Here is a 14,988-nt window from a genome sequence, read left to right as displayed (position 1 = left end):
AATTGTTTTAGTTGGAAAAGACCTCTAAGATCATGAAGTCCAATCATCAGCCTAACACCACTGTAGCCACTAATCGGGCCAAGCCCATGGCCAGAAAGGAATTTTCTTCTGGCTACACCTTGCATATTTGTGACTGGTCCTAAATCCTCTGTGAAGCTCTCCCACTAGGACAGCAACTTGCAGAGTAGGCAATGAGTAATTGTATGTCCTTAGGGCTGCTTTATGTGTGTAGATCCAAGGACTTCCATCTCTACTTTTAGCTAGGACTTAGTCTTCACATTCTTATTTTCAGTGGAGAGGAAACATGAGGCTTCCTGACTCCAAAACAGTGTTTGCAAGAAGACATGGAGGGGAAAAAAAAAAGTCTTACAGGGAATGTAAGTAGGGAACTGCTTGAAAGAGTCCTGTGCAGAACCACAAAGATGATTAAGGGAGTGGAACATCTCCCTCATGAAGAAAGGCTGAGGGAGCTGAGGCTCTTCAGCTTGGAGGAGGCTGAGAAGTGACCTCATTCATGTTTATAAAGATGTGAAGGGCAGTGTCAGGAGATGGAGCCAGGCTCTGCTCAGTGATGTCCAATGACAGGACAAGGGGCAGTGGATGCAAGCTGGAGCAGAGGAGGTGAACTTAAGGACAAGGTGTTTCATTGTGAGGGTGACAGAGCACTGGAACAAGCTCCCCAGAGAGGTTTTGGAGTGTCCTTCTCTGAAGACGTTCAAGACCTGCCTGGATGTGTTCCTGTGTGACTTACTCTAGGTGATCCTGCTCTGGCAGGGGGGTTGGACCTGATGATCTCCAGAGGTCCCTTCCATCTCCTAGTGTTCTGTGATTCTGTGGTAAGTACATAAACCTTCATTCAAGAGCTTATTTTGCCTTACTATAAGGAACCTAGTCCTGACCACTACCAGGGAAAGAGCTCTGCCTGCATGGGCCTCTCCCTGTAGTCATTTCTATGGTGCCAAGTTGCCATCTCCTTTCCCCAGCACAGCTTAACAAATGCAATGTTGGATATTCACACAGAGGAAAAGTCATGTTTATGGAAATAAAATTGTCATGGCAACTGAGGAGGTCTTGCAAGTGTTTTTATAAAAATAGCAAATTAACACAACCCATTTATGAAATCTCAGATCCATGCCTTTATGAATGCACTTAAACCCCAGGCACAACACATGGACTCCTTGGCTCATTGAGAGCCAAGATCTCACCTCACAGATCTGTTACCACACAGAATCACTAAGGCTGGAAAAGACCTCCTAAGATCATCATGTCTAGCTGTAACTCAGCTACCCTGACCACTAAGCTATGTGCTGAAGCACCAACTATCCATGCTTCTTGAATACCTCCAGGGATGTTGACTCTACCACTCCCTGGGCAGCCTGTTCCAACATCTCACAACTCTCTCAGTAAACAAATTCTTTCCTAATGTCCAACCTAATCCTCTCCTGGCATGACTTAAGCCCATTCCCTCTCATCCTATCACTAGTTACTTACAGAATCATAGAATTCTCAGGCTTGGAAGGGACCTCAAGGATCATCTAGTTCCAACCCCCTGCCACAGGCAGGGACACCTCACACTACAGCAGGTTGCTCACAGCCACATCCAGCCTGGCCTTGGGAGAAGAGACCAACAGCAGCCCCCCTCCAACCTCCTTTCAGGGAGTTGTAGACAGCAATGAGGTCTTCCCCCTCAGCCTTCTCTCCTCCAGACTGAACAACCTCAACATGTAACAGAAATGCATCATTTAAACTTAAATCAGCAGAAATGCTTCAGCTTGGACAGAATTACTGATGTGCTCACTGGGCTTATTGGTTTCAGGTAAAATATTTTCATGTAAGCAATATGACTCAACTTTGTAACACAGTAAACTTCTAACAATGGCTCATTATAACCTAATTAATCTTCATTAAAATCTCAGCTCTTCAAGGTGCTTATAACACTTGGCTAAAAAAGTGGCAACACTTGATTCTAAACCAGCATTCTTATTTATAAAGTCCTGCACCTGAGGAAGAACAGGGCAATGGGAAATGGCATCAAGTTGCACCGGGGAAGTCTAGATTGGATATTAGGAGAAATGTCTTCCCTGCAAGAGTGTTCAGGCATTGGAACAGGCTGCCCAGGGAGGTGGTGGAGTCACCATCCCTGGAGGCATTCAAGAAACCTGTGGATGTGGCACTTTGGGACATTGTTTAATGGTGTTGGCTAGAGGGCTTAGGCTTGAAGGTCTAATGATTCTATGAACACTTGTGATACACTGAGAGTTTCTCTTGGATAAATGACATGCTGGTGAGATGCTGGATGATGCTCTGTGATGTACCTAAATTCATATTCCTAGAGGTGGCAGCCTTGGTCCCCTGCACAGGTGGGTTGGATTGGTTGATGGGTTGGATGTGATGATCTTAAAGGTCTTTTCCAACCTGGTTTATTATATTCTATCTATTATCATTTACTGAAGTTAGAAATGTGGTACAGGTCAAACCCCTGCAGCAAACATGATTTTTTGTTTCCAAGAGTTCCTCTCCTGGCTACACTCACTCTTTCTGCTGTCAAGTTCTCTCCATGTGTCCTGTGGGTATGCTTATAGCAGAACCTTTAATTAAAGATAGTGTATTCCCAATCAGTTTTCCATCAACCATCTCATTTAGGTTTATTAGTGTGGGTAGTTCATGATCATATGCTCAAAGCCATGACCATCCATGGTTATGTCTAGGCTGGCAGTGTTGTAAAGTAGTCAGTAATGGTTTGTTTATTTATTTGCTTGGTTGCTTGTTTATTTAAAAGCTGAGTATAATATTGCCAATCAGTTTTCCATCAACCACCTCATTTAGGTTTATTAGTGTGGGTAGTTCATGATCATATGCTCAAAGACATGACCATCCCTGGTTTTGTCTAGGCTGGCAGTGTTGCAATGGTGTTTCAACTTATTTATGGCAGTGTTGCAGTCAGTAATGGTTTATTTACTTATTTAAAAGCTCAGCAGAATATTGCCATCATCCAGGGCTGATCATGAATCAGGATATCCAAAACTAAGATGATGTTGTTTTTTTTACAACACAATTCAATCTTTCTTCCCCACATCACCCTCCTTTACACTTTCTATTGCTTATCTTCAAGTCCTGCTCCCAAGCCATTAAAGTTAAACTCTTGTTCTATTTTAGAAAGCAGAGATTCTCATCTAATCAAAAGCCTCAGGGGATAGGGCTCCAAGGGAACAACAAATACTATGAGAGTCGTGATTATATTGCTAGACCTTTTGAGGGGCTGTCAAGCAGTTGGAAATTGTTTGGCCTGTAACCCCCTTGGAATGGAACAACTGAGCTTTGAACTGTCATTATAATAAGGTCTCCATTGCTGGAGGAAGGAGAGAGCAGCTTTCAAGTGGTAAGACAGAGGGGAAACAATCTGAGGAGATGTGTATTTGAAATCAAATATTCAAGCTCTACTTACTTATTTTTTTCCTTGACACTACACACAGTGAAACTTGCTAAGTTTAATAACATCAGAAATTAACAAGTGAAGCATGCCTGGGTAGAATGGCACCTGATTTTTCCTCAGGCTCTTACAATATTTTCATCTGGGGGCTCCTGGATACCATATGTGCTCCAAAACCTTGGGAAGAGCAGAAAGAGGAAGAAGGATGAACACCTTCACTTAATGAAAAAACTCCCAGTCTTCAGCAGAACCAGAGAAAGCCAGGTTTCACACTTCTGGAAACTTCAAAGCAAGCTCACTAAACACAAACTTTCCTCTCTCATTTTAGCATCTTGGGTTGGAGAAGACCTCTGAGATCACCTAGTTCAATCGTCAATTCAAGACCGCCATGGCCATTAAAACACGTCCCATTAAGCAAGTGCCATGCCCACACATTTCTTGAATGGTTCCAGGGATGGTGATTCCACCACCTCCCTGGGCAGCCTGTTCCAATGCCTGACTGCTCTTGCATGAAAGAAATGTCTCCTGAGACCCAACCTAAAATTCTCCTGGCACAATTTTAGGCCATTTTCTCTTGCTCTGTCACCTCATATTAAAGATAAGGGCAGTGAGAGACTGTATGATGGCCTGCAGTGAAAGCATGAGGGGCAGTGGTTTTAAGCTGGAGAAGAACAGATTTAGACTGGATTTTAGGAACAGGTTCTTTTTACCATGAGCATAGTGGAACACTAGAACAGGTTTCCCAGAGAGGTGCTTGGGGCCTCATCCCCAGAGATATTCAAAGTGGGGCTTGACAGTGCTCTGGGCAACCTGATCTAGTTGAGGATGTCCCTGCTGACTGCAGAGGGGGTTGGGCTAGATCACCTTCAGAGGTCCCTTCTAACCCAGACCATTCTGTGATTCTATGATTATGAAACACTTCCAAGAAGGTTGTCAAATGCTGCAATAGGCTTCTTGGAGGTGGTTGATGCCTCAAGCCTTCAGTGTTTGAGACATCAGGTCAATGCCCTTAATGTGCTTTAACTGTTGGTCAGCTCTAAAGCGGCCAGGAAGTTGGACTAGATAATCAATGTAGGTCCTTTCCAACTGAAATAGCCTCTTCTGTTCTATCTTTATTGACCAGCATGTTTGCACAGTGCTACAGCCAAGTCCATATGCATCCACTATAGTGCTGCAGATGTATATCTTTACAACTTTAAAGTTCTACAATGAAGACAAGTCCAAAGAGAAGAAAAAAATGCTCTGTCACACTGACTTTGTCTCACAGGAAACAAGAACAGAGCTCCTTTCCTTTTTCTTCTTTCCAAGCTACCTCTGAATGAAGCTTTGCATAAATTAGCTGCAAACTCCAGTCAAGGGATTATTTTGGAATCCCTCTACTACCCAATCACTTGGTTCTCCACAAAATTCATCCCTGTACAGATTCTAGACTTCACCTTTCTGCTTTGTGCCAACTGCTGCCACCTGCAGGTGTGTTCGACTTCAGGGTGCTGTGCCTGATTAGATGTGTAAGAAGGAGCCTGAGTAACCTGGTTTCTGCTTCCTACTCCTCCCTTGACTATGCTTAACAGCTCCACAAACTTTTGATGCTCCTTTTAGGGTGCAACAGAGGTAAAATGGTAGTGAGCTGCTGCAGGAAGTGGTGTTTTCTGAGTCTGTAAATCTCTCCCAACACCCATTGACCCAAAGCAGGGGAAAAAATCACCTCCATGCTGCAATCCAGACTAGCCTAAATTCACCCATCAAAAGCACTTTCCTTATCCAAGTTATTTGTCTCCCAATCCTTTCACTCCTTGCCTTTCTTGCTGCAAGAAGCTCCAGTTCTTTGTCCTTCTCACTGAATCTCTGTGAATGTACTTTCTCCTTCTGGGCTCCATTCTCTGTTTTTCTCCACATCGCACCCTTCGCCTGGAACTGCTTTCCAGACTCCTTAAAATTCAGTTGATTTACTTGGCCATTTAACAGCTCTTCTCTGCTGTCTGCTCCCACCTTCACTCTTCGAGTACATCTGTCCAAGCTGCATTACATGATAAAACGAGACTGCAAGGGGCTGAGCAAAGCCTTCCCTGCCTTAGATGTTCACTAAGTAATGAGTACCACCACAGGGCTGCTTACGACAGCAGAGAACAAGAATGTCACTGGCCCCTTCTTTTGTCTTCTATTTTGATGGAAACAGAAGGCATGAGGGAGGAGAGAGGAACCTGTTTGCATGTAAGTTGGTCTGGCGCTGACAGCAATCCAAAGGCAGCAGCATTAGGTTAGCACACAGCTTGACAGGGAAATGAACCAAAAAGTTGTTATAAACACAAGCAGAGCTCAACAGCTGACTTCTAGCAACTAAAAGGAGTGAAGAGCAAAAACTGACCAAAGGACATAAACAGCTCTAAATGTTTGGACTGTGACAGAGGCTGGAGTAAAGGACAAGGTGTTGCTGTGGTTCTGTTCTGCAGGCCCATAGCTGTTTGTAAAGCAAGGGCCATGGGAGGATGAGGAGTGAGAAGGCATCTATGCATGTGACCATTATGGCTTAAGTCGATAAACTCAAGGAAGGGATTCAGTGTGCAGGCAAGGGAGGAAGAAGAAGAATGTACTAAATATTTGGGCAAGTATGGGCTAATAGAATACAGCCACAAAGCCCTAGGCAGCTCCCTTGCTAAAATAAAAGCAGGACATGCCACTGGACACTGGATTAAAACTGAGGGGCCATGGCAGATCCCACAGCAGAGGTAAAATCCTAATTATTTATTATTAATTTCTCTGATCAGATACTTAGGCTGGAGTTGTCTCAGCTGAGGAGCTACAAATGTGAAGTAATTTGGTATTTATTCTGACCACAAATTGTCCATGAACCACCTCTGTGTTTCTGTGTTTTCCAAGGTTCTTTGTCATTCTAGATGGTCCAGGCACAAAAATATTCCCGACTACCCTGTGCTGGCAAGATTGCTGAGTAACTTCTCCATGTGAGCAGCCAAGTGAGTTATGTAAGATTTCAATTTCTCACTTAAATCTCTGTTAAATAAATACCCCAAAAAATACATAGCAATGGCTTTCTCCACACTGATGAGAGCAGGACCTGCAGGAGTAGAGATCTGCACATTCAGTAGATTTTGTGCCCAACTTTAACTCACCATGACCAACGTCAGTAGCACAGCTGATACCACTGCTGCCAGCAATGGAGCAGTAACCTGGCAGCACGCATTTTTAGCATAGGTCTCTTCCACCTTGCAGAAGCAGAGGCAGGATCACAGCATGTTAGAGGTTGGAAGGAGCCTCTGGAGATCATAGAGTCCAACTCCCTGCCAGAGCAGGACCATATAACCAAATAATGTAGTGCAGGTTGAACAGGAATGCATCCAGTCAGGCCTTGAAAGTCTCCTCCGGAGCCTCCACAACCTCTCTGGGCAGCCTCCTCCAGTGCTCTGTGACCCTCAATAAAGCAGTTCCTCCTTATGTTGAGGTGGAACCTCCTGTGCTGTAGTTTATATCCATTGCCCCTTGTCCTATCCCAGGGTGCAAGTGAGCAAAGGCTGTCCCTTCCTTCTTGACACCCAGCCCTCAGCTATTTCTATACATTCATTAGATACCCTCTTAATTTCCTGTCTAGACTAACCAGCCCCAGGTCTTTCAGCCTTTCCTCATGAGGCAGTGCTCCAGTCCCTTAATCATCCCTATAGCCCTCCATTGGACTCTCTCCAGCAGATCCCTGTCCCTCCTGAACTGGAGTTCCCAGAACTGGATGCAATATTCCAGGTGAGGTCTCACCAGGGCAGAAGAGAGGGGGTGGAGAACCTCCCTCAATCTGTTGGACACACTCCTCTTAATGCAGCCCAGGATCCCATTGGCCTTCTTGGCCACAAGGGCACATTGCTGACCCATGGATCACCAGGTCCTTCTCCACAGGGCTGCTCTCCAATAATTACAATAAAGAACCCCAAGAGAGTGAAGTCTACTGACAACAGCTTTGGTTTGTTTCATGATGCTCTCATGAACGAAGAGCTTGTTTCTGCAGAACACCAGTGGTTTATACATCACAGGCTCAAGGCTAAAGAGTTCCAGCAGTAAAGTTCACAAATTCACACAAACACTTGAAAAAAAAGCCTTTGGTTTTGCACTAATGACCTTGTGAATCAATGAATCACTCAGCTTCACTGATTTGCATGTCTGGGGGGGGGGGACACACAATAAAAAAACTATTGAAAAGGATCATAAATGCCAAAGCAAGTCTGAGATTCCAATGTCTGAAAGCCCCAACTTCTTCTCTGCAGCATTTGTCCTATTGTAGAGAAGAGCAGGATTTTGTTTTTTCCTTTGCAAGTGTTTAGTTTCAATAATGAAGGTGATGGATGGTTGCTTGAGACAGCTATTTACCGTTCCATCAACCATAACAGCCCGGGTATTGACGACGCCGTGCAGATCTCAGTCCTGCAACTTTCACCTTTTCCTCTCTCTCTGTCTCTGGAGAGCTCATTCTGCTGAAGAGAGCTGTAGCCTCTCCTGAGAGCTTTCTGCAGATGCATGGCTTCCACCCATTGAGCCATTTTTACACAGCTGAGGGGCTAGCCTTTGAAATCTATCAAAACTGAAGCAGAACAAACAGATGGCAGAAGACTCGTGATAGGGAGCTGACACACCCAGGAACAGGAGAGCTGTACACCGGGGAAGGAAAAGAAGTTTAGTGGGCTGAGAATCCTCCTTCCTTTCCCTAGCTGCCTGTGAGAAGCTGTCACTCGTGATCCCCACGGGCTACTTCATGGCACATGGGTGGCTCCTCTCCCATCCTGCGCTGTCTTTATCTTACAGCTTTCAGTTATTCCCTGCATAAAAATAGTAGACGTGCATGTTTCAGGATGTGATCCAAAAGCCCACCCCCTTGCTGCCAGGAGGGATTAGTCTTGGAGAATACCTCATACTTTCAGATACTTCCACTCACTTCTCACATTTCCCTCATTTTCTCCCCCTTCGTTTCCCCCCCCTCCCACACACGTGATGTCGAGGGAAGGAAAAACGGGTAGGGAAGAGGGCAAGATTCCCATCTATCGGCTCAGGGGATGACAGGGAGCCAGATCGTCTCCCACGCTGACTGGCACACAGCAGCTCCAAGGGAACACAGTCTGCCAGCTAAAGGGCATGGCCAGCCCCTTCTCTCAGCTGCCATCTGCAGCACGTACCGGCTGGAGGTACACACTGCTCATTCCTGCGGGAACTGAAAACGGGAGGGGACAGCCCCGTTTACCTCTGCTGCTGCCAGCCTCTTCTGTTCTCCAGAGCTCATCATGGCATGGTTTGGCCCCAAGTCTGCTCCAGAATCATAGAATTGTCAGGGTTGGAAGGGACCTCAAGGATCATCCAGTTCCAACCCCACTGCCATAGGCAGGGACACCTCACACCACAGCAGGTTGCTCACAGCCACATCCAGCCTGGCTGCAAACACCTCCAGTGATGAGGCTTCTACCACCTCCCTGGGCAACCTGTGCCAGTGTCTCACCACCCTCATGGGGAAGAACTACCTAACATCCAATCTGAATCTACCCATTTCTAGTTTTTTTGCCATTTCCCCCAGTCCTATCACTCCCTGACACCCTCAAAAGTCCCTCCCCAGCTTTCCTGGAAGGCCACAATAAGGTCTCCTTGGAGCCTTCTCTTCTCCAGACTGAACAGCCCCAACTCCCTCAGTCTGCCCTCATAGGAGAGCAGCTCCAGCCGTCTGCTCATCCTTGTGGTCCTTCTCTGGACACCTTCCAGCACCTCCAGATCCTTCCTGTAATAGAGGCTCCAGAACTGGATGTGGTACTCCAGGTGGGGTCTCACCAGAGTGGAACAGAGGGGAAGAATCACCTCCCTGGCCCTGCTGGCTACACTTCTCTTGATGCAGCCCAGGATGTGATTAGCTTTCTGGGCTGCCAGTGCACACTGCTGGCTCATGTTGAGCTTATCCACCAGCAATGCCCAAGTCTTTTTCAAGTCAGTCACTGCCCAGCCTATTTCAGTGCTACTGGTGCCATCAGAAGCCCTAATCCAAACGAGAGGTTGTAGTGTCTATGGCACAGGGTGCCTGTGGTAGAACTGAAAGGCTAGTAACTAACAGCATGATGGCTTTTGCTACAGCCCTCACTGAGAACACTGACACTTTCTTCTCCTTTCATGCTATCGGCTCCTCTTATGAACCTGAGCTAAGGACACCTTCATTATAGCTCAGCCCTGTCAGATGCAGATGAGGAAGATCACCCTGGATCATGGAAAATCCTGATCCATAACATCTCCCAGTGGTTGTGTCTATAGATTCTTAGATGCATAGAATGGTTTGGGTTGGAAGGGACTTTAAAGACCATCTAGTTCCAACCCCACACCTTCCACTGGATTAAGTTGCTTAAAGTGTCATCCAACCTGGCCTTGAACAATTCCAGGGAGGGGGAACCCACAACCTCCCTGGGCAACCTGTTGCAGTGTCTCACCACCCTCACTGTAAAGAATTTCTTCCTAATCTCCAGGCTAAATCTCCTCTCCTTAAGCTTTAATCCATTCCCCCTCGTCCTATCACAACAAGCCCTTGTAAAAAGTCCCTCCTCAGCTTTCTTGCAGGCCTCCTTCAGGTACTGGAAGGCTGCATAAGGTCTCTCTGGAGCCTTCTTTTCTCTAGGCATCAAAGTGAATGGAAACAGTGTGTAATTTGAAGGCTGTTCTACAAAACTGATTACAGGCAGACAGACTAATTCAGTTTTTTTTAATCTTGTATTGGGTCTGAATCTCAAGTTTTGGCAAGGCAAAAGTTATCATAGCCCCTGGGTATGGAAGTTTTCCTGGGAGTTTTTTTGTACCATATAGGCAAAGAGTAACTAAACCCCAGTTTACAATGCAGCTGAAACCCTGCAGTCCTGGGTTACTACGTAAAACCCTGACAATTAACCAACTGAAAAACCCCAACCAACCAACCAACAAACCAAACTGACTATAAACAAAGAGAAAGTGTTACTTCTCCTGTCCAAATAGAGTACTACTGCAAAACATAAACAGCAGAAAGGCAAAGTGAACTGGATGCTTAAGACTCTCAGCTTTTACCCTCATAGATGACTTAAAGATACGTTGAGTAAAGCAACACAGAGGCTTTCAGCTGCTGAGGAACTGTCTGAGTATGTGGTAGCCTGAATGGGAGCACTGCTTCAATTTGGACATCCCTGGTTTGAGCTACTGGGCTCTAATAAACACCTCAAATGCAGTGGTTTCCAGTGGATCACTTGGTTTAGTCAGTGTTGCCCATTTGATTGTCTAATCTGGTGGCTACTGACCCTTCATTGCAATTCCACTGCAGAGTCTACAGATGAATAACAAATAATGTGCAAAACAGACGAGGAATGAATTCAGGGACTGAGAAGCAGAGAGCTTCCATTACTGCTTCAACACAGTCCCACTCTCCAGCTAAGCAGGCAAAACACACAGCAAGCCTGTGGGACACCATTTTAACATGTTATAAATCTGGACTACAGAACTCAGATGGGAATTTTGCCATTTCACAGGCTCACAGGATGTTAGGGGTTGAAAGGGACCGCCAGAGATCACCAAGTGCAACCCTCCTGCCAGAGCAGGGCCATATAACCATTTACTTCGCTGGGCAGAGATTCGCACTGTAAATGTGAATGCTTCACAGCACTGCAAGTATTATTTCCTTTGTGAACACCTCACACCATTGCAAATATTATTTCTTTTGTGAGTATTTCACACCACTGCAAATCTTATTCCTTTTACAAGTGTTCATCAGGATGGTTGAAGTGTGACTGTGACCCGAGCTCTCTTTCCACCCTGACTATCCCCACCAGTAGGTTTGTTTCCTCCTGTCTTCCCCTTGTGTGTGGGCTACGTGAGCTACAACAGGAGGTGGCTGAGATTGTAAACAGCTGTATTTCAGTAGAGCATATTATCTGGGAGTGAATTTTCTCTCAAAATGCAGAGGATGTTAGCAGCTGAATTTACAGCATGGTTTGTTTACAGAGGGACTAAGTCAGAATACAGAATGAACCAGGTTGGAAAAGACCTTCGAAATCATCAAGTCCAACCTATCGCCCAACACCATCTGAGCCACTAAACCATGGCACTGAGTGTCTCATCCAGTCTCTTCCTAAACACCTCCAGTGATGGTGACTCCACCACCTCCCTGGGCAGCCCATTCCAATGGCCAATCTCTCTTTCTGTGTGCTCAGCAGACAGAGTTTGGGGTACATCTCTGAAGCAGTGCTTTTGGCCACATGGAAGGATTTGTTTGCTGTTTGCTTTGCCACTTTTGCAACAGAAGGTTGGGAGGGACAGTGGTGTAGAAAAGAATAGTATAGAATAGAATAGTATCATTCAGGGTTGGAAGGGACCACAAGGATCATCTAGTTCCAATCCCCCTGCCATGGGCAGGGACACCCCACACTAGATCAGGCTGGCCAGAGCCTCATCCAGGCTGGTCTTAAACATCCCCAGGGACGAGGCCTTGACCACCTCCCTGGACAACCCATTCCAGGGCTTCACCACTCTCATGGGGAAGAACTTCCTCCTCACATCTAGCCTGAAGCTCCCCACCTCCAGCTTCATTCCATTCCCCCTAGTCCTATCACTACCTGAGAAGAAAGTATCATTGAAATCAGCACCCTGAATAGAAAACAAGCCTCTAAAAGAAGTACAAATCTTTGCTAAACCAAGTTTTGAAATAAAATTTAAACAAATAAAAATCTTTGCCTGTTAAAAAAAAAAGGAAGCCAAAAATAGAATTGAAACCATTTGGGGCTGGTCCAGCCAGTCAGTGATAATGTCACCAATGTGGCTGCAAGTCCAGATTCAACACTCCAGCTTTCAAACCAGCATGGACTGCAAGCCCTATCCACTTGCCTGCAGAAAGGGAGTGCTCTCTGCTGTCCTCCCTCTGCTGTTCTCCCTTACTGACATCTTCCCTGTGAGGAAAGGCACACACCAGTGGTTGCCTCCAGCATCCTAGCAGCAGCAGCCAGAGAAGAGCTCCAGACAGACAGCTATACCTCAGTCCAATTCTGGCATGAGGATAGCTTATGACGATCTATCTTCCTAGGATGAAGGGAGAAGACTGGGGGTTTTCCAGTGTACTTTGAAAAGCAGCACAGTGTGAAGGGTTAAGATCATCCAAGGGAGGAAAAGGGCATGTTAACTCTGTCTTTTCTTGAACATCTACAGTGAAGATGTAGTGTCTTCAACACCAATGGAAACTACATTCACTTTGAAAGCTCTGCCTTTGAACACCTCTCTCTGAAGACAGTGGTGGGGAGAAAAAAGTGTTAAGTAACAGTAACCTAAAGCCCCACAAAAGCATTCAACAGGATAGTTTCTTTTTGATTCATCATTCCAGGTTCTTCAAGGGGCTGTGCAAACAGCACACCTGAGCACACATGTGGAATGCTAACACCAAAGCCATTCTTTCCACAGGAAAATTCAGAGGTGTTTCAAAAGGTGGAAGTTTTCTTGTGGAACAAAGAGTGGAATAGCAAAGGCTTGTAGATGTTGCAGACAGTATGCCACTCAGGCTTAGGTCATGTTTTAATCAGAACAACCCTGAGATTAATTCAAGAATTAAGTCACCTGAAACATATGAAGCAATCAGGGGCAGGGTTGAAGATCTTTATAAGCAAGCCAAGGTGAGAGACCCTCTCCTCACACAAGAAAGGCTTCACAGTGGCTGTAGTAGCAGAAGTGGTGGCCAGGAATTGAGTGCAGAAGGCTCAAGGTATGGACTACTGGGGTTTGGTGTTTTTTGGACTACTGAGGGTTGGTGGTTTTTTTAAACGTGTTTGTTTTGCCTGCAGCTAGAATGCTTGTATGCAGCCTTGTGTTCCAGGTGCCTCTGCAGTGTGCAAACTATGCTCTAGTTGCAGTAAGCAAGTATTTCCTAATTAAAAAAGGAGGAAAGAAGGTTGTAGTGAGGTAGGGGTTGGTCTTGTCTCTCTAGTAGCAAGTGGTAAGACAAAAGGGAAATGACCTAAAATTGTACCGGGGAGGTTTAGGTTGGATATTAGGAGAAATTTCTTTCCTGCAACAGTGGTCAGGCATTGGAACAGGCTGCCCAGGGAGGTGGTGGAGTCACCATCCCTGGAGCTGTTCAAGAAACCTGTGGATGTGGCATTTGATGATATGGTTTAATGGCTACAGTGGTGTCAGTTCCAGTGTTTGGACTTAGTGATCTAAAAGGTCTTTTCCAACTGGAACAATTCTATTATTCTATGAAAGGGAGATACAGAAGAGATTACAGCCACGGTTTAGGGATGCTCTTCCCGAGTCATTCACTAAGGACTTCATACCGAGCAACTGTGATTCCCCAGTTTCTCCAGGCATAGATTTCTTAAAGAGTAATGGTACAGGACCAACATTTTTCGGGAGTCCCCTTAGGAAACTCGGCCAGACGGGCTCTGAGCGCTGGGCTTTGCTGGTGAGGGATGTAGTCACTGCGCTTTGACGCTCGTACTAAAATTACCGCTCGCAAGAGCCCTGACAGCTGAAGCTCTCCCCCTTAAACCACACGGTTCCCAGCCACGCTCCGCCTGAAGGGAACGGACGGGTTGGAGCCCGGCCTCGCTGAGTCACACAGCGAAGCCCTGCGGGGCTCGCAGCGGGGCCAGCCGAGTGCCCCTCGCCCCGGTTATCGGTGCCTGCCTGCTGCCCGAGGAAAACGCGTCCGCTCCTCTCGTCGCCGCTCCCGGGAAGCGCAGCGGCCGCGGCGGAGCCCGCACCGCCTGCTCCCGATCCACTGATGCCCTGAGGGCTGGCCGGCCGCTGGCCCAAGGCAGTTCGCCCAAGCCGCTCCCTCGGGGACCCTGCAGCGCCGGCGACCGCCACCGCCGCCGCAAAACTTTTCGCCGGGGCGGAGAAGCGATCTCGCTCCCTCCCTCCCTCCCTTCCCCGCCGCGGCGCCGTCGGGGAATCTTGCGGCCGTGGCGGGGTCCAGCTCCCCGGGCGACCCCGCACAGACGCGTACCGCCCTCGGTCAAGGAGCAGTAGGTGGCGGACGGCAGGTGGGGGCCAGCAGCGCAAGCCCTAGCCCCGGTTGCACCCTCCCGCGCGCCCGGGGCTGTTTCGGCTCCTTACCCAGCCCCGGCACGAAGGTGTTGAGGAAAAGGCAGATGACAGCCACGGGGAACGGCATGTAGGGGATGGCGGCGCGCAGGGGACCCTTCTTCTCCCGAACCTGCACCACCACCCCGCTGGAAGGGGCAGCGCCCCGGCTGGGCTCCCCGGCTGCCGCGCTCTCGCCGTCTTTGGGCAAAGGATCCATGGCCGGGCACGGCGCAGCACGCCCAACGCTGGCGGTGCCCCGGCGGGCTCCAACTGCCGCCGCTGCGCGCTCCCGCCGCCGCGCGCTCCCGCCTGCGTGCCCCCCCCCCCGCTTCGCGGACCCCTCCCCTCCTGCCGCCGCCGTCGTTGCTGTTTCCGCCCCGCCGGGCGCCGTTCGCCCTAACCCTCCTCAGGCCACCCTGCTGGGGCCTCCTTCCTCAGCGTACCCCGCGGAGAGATGCCTGAGGGAGGCGCCGCCTCCCACCGCTTCGCAGAATCGTTTAGAAAAT

The 14,988-nt window shown here is 47.7% G+C and overlaps 1 protein-coding gene across 3 annotated transcripts in view; it reads right to left on the bottom strand.

Annotated features, from left to right (window-relative positions):
* Positions 1–14,747, bottom strand: part of STUM (stum, mechanosensory transduction mediator homolog) — a 54,110-nt gene extending 39,363 nt beyond the window's left edge. For all 3 annotated transcript variants that reach the window (XM_068153588.1, XM_068153587.1, XM_068153586.1), the window contains exon 1: positions 14,513–14,747. In XM_068153588.1, the coding sequence (XP_068009689.1) occupies positions 14,513–14,699 (187 nt within the window). In that variant the 5' untranslated portion in view covers positions 14,700–14,747. The remainder of the gene's footprint in view (positions 1–14,512) is intronic.
* Between the last annotated feature and the right edge of the window lie 241 nt (positions 14,748–14,988).

Source organism: Melanerpes formicivorus, unplaced genomic scaffold (assembly GCF_026170545.1).
Source record: "Melanerpes formicivorus ecotype bairdi unplaced genomic scaffold, bMelFor1.0.p_v2 SCAF_26, whole genome shotgun sequence".
Classification (NCBI taxonomy): Eukaryota; Metazoa; Chordata; class Aves; order Piciformes; family Picidae; genus Melanerpes; species Melanerpes formicivorus.
This window is presented reverse-complemented; position numbering and strand designations above follow the sequence as displayed.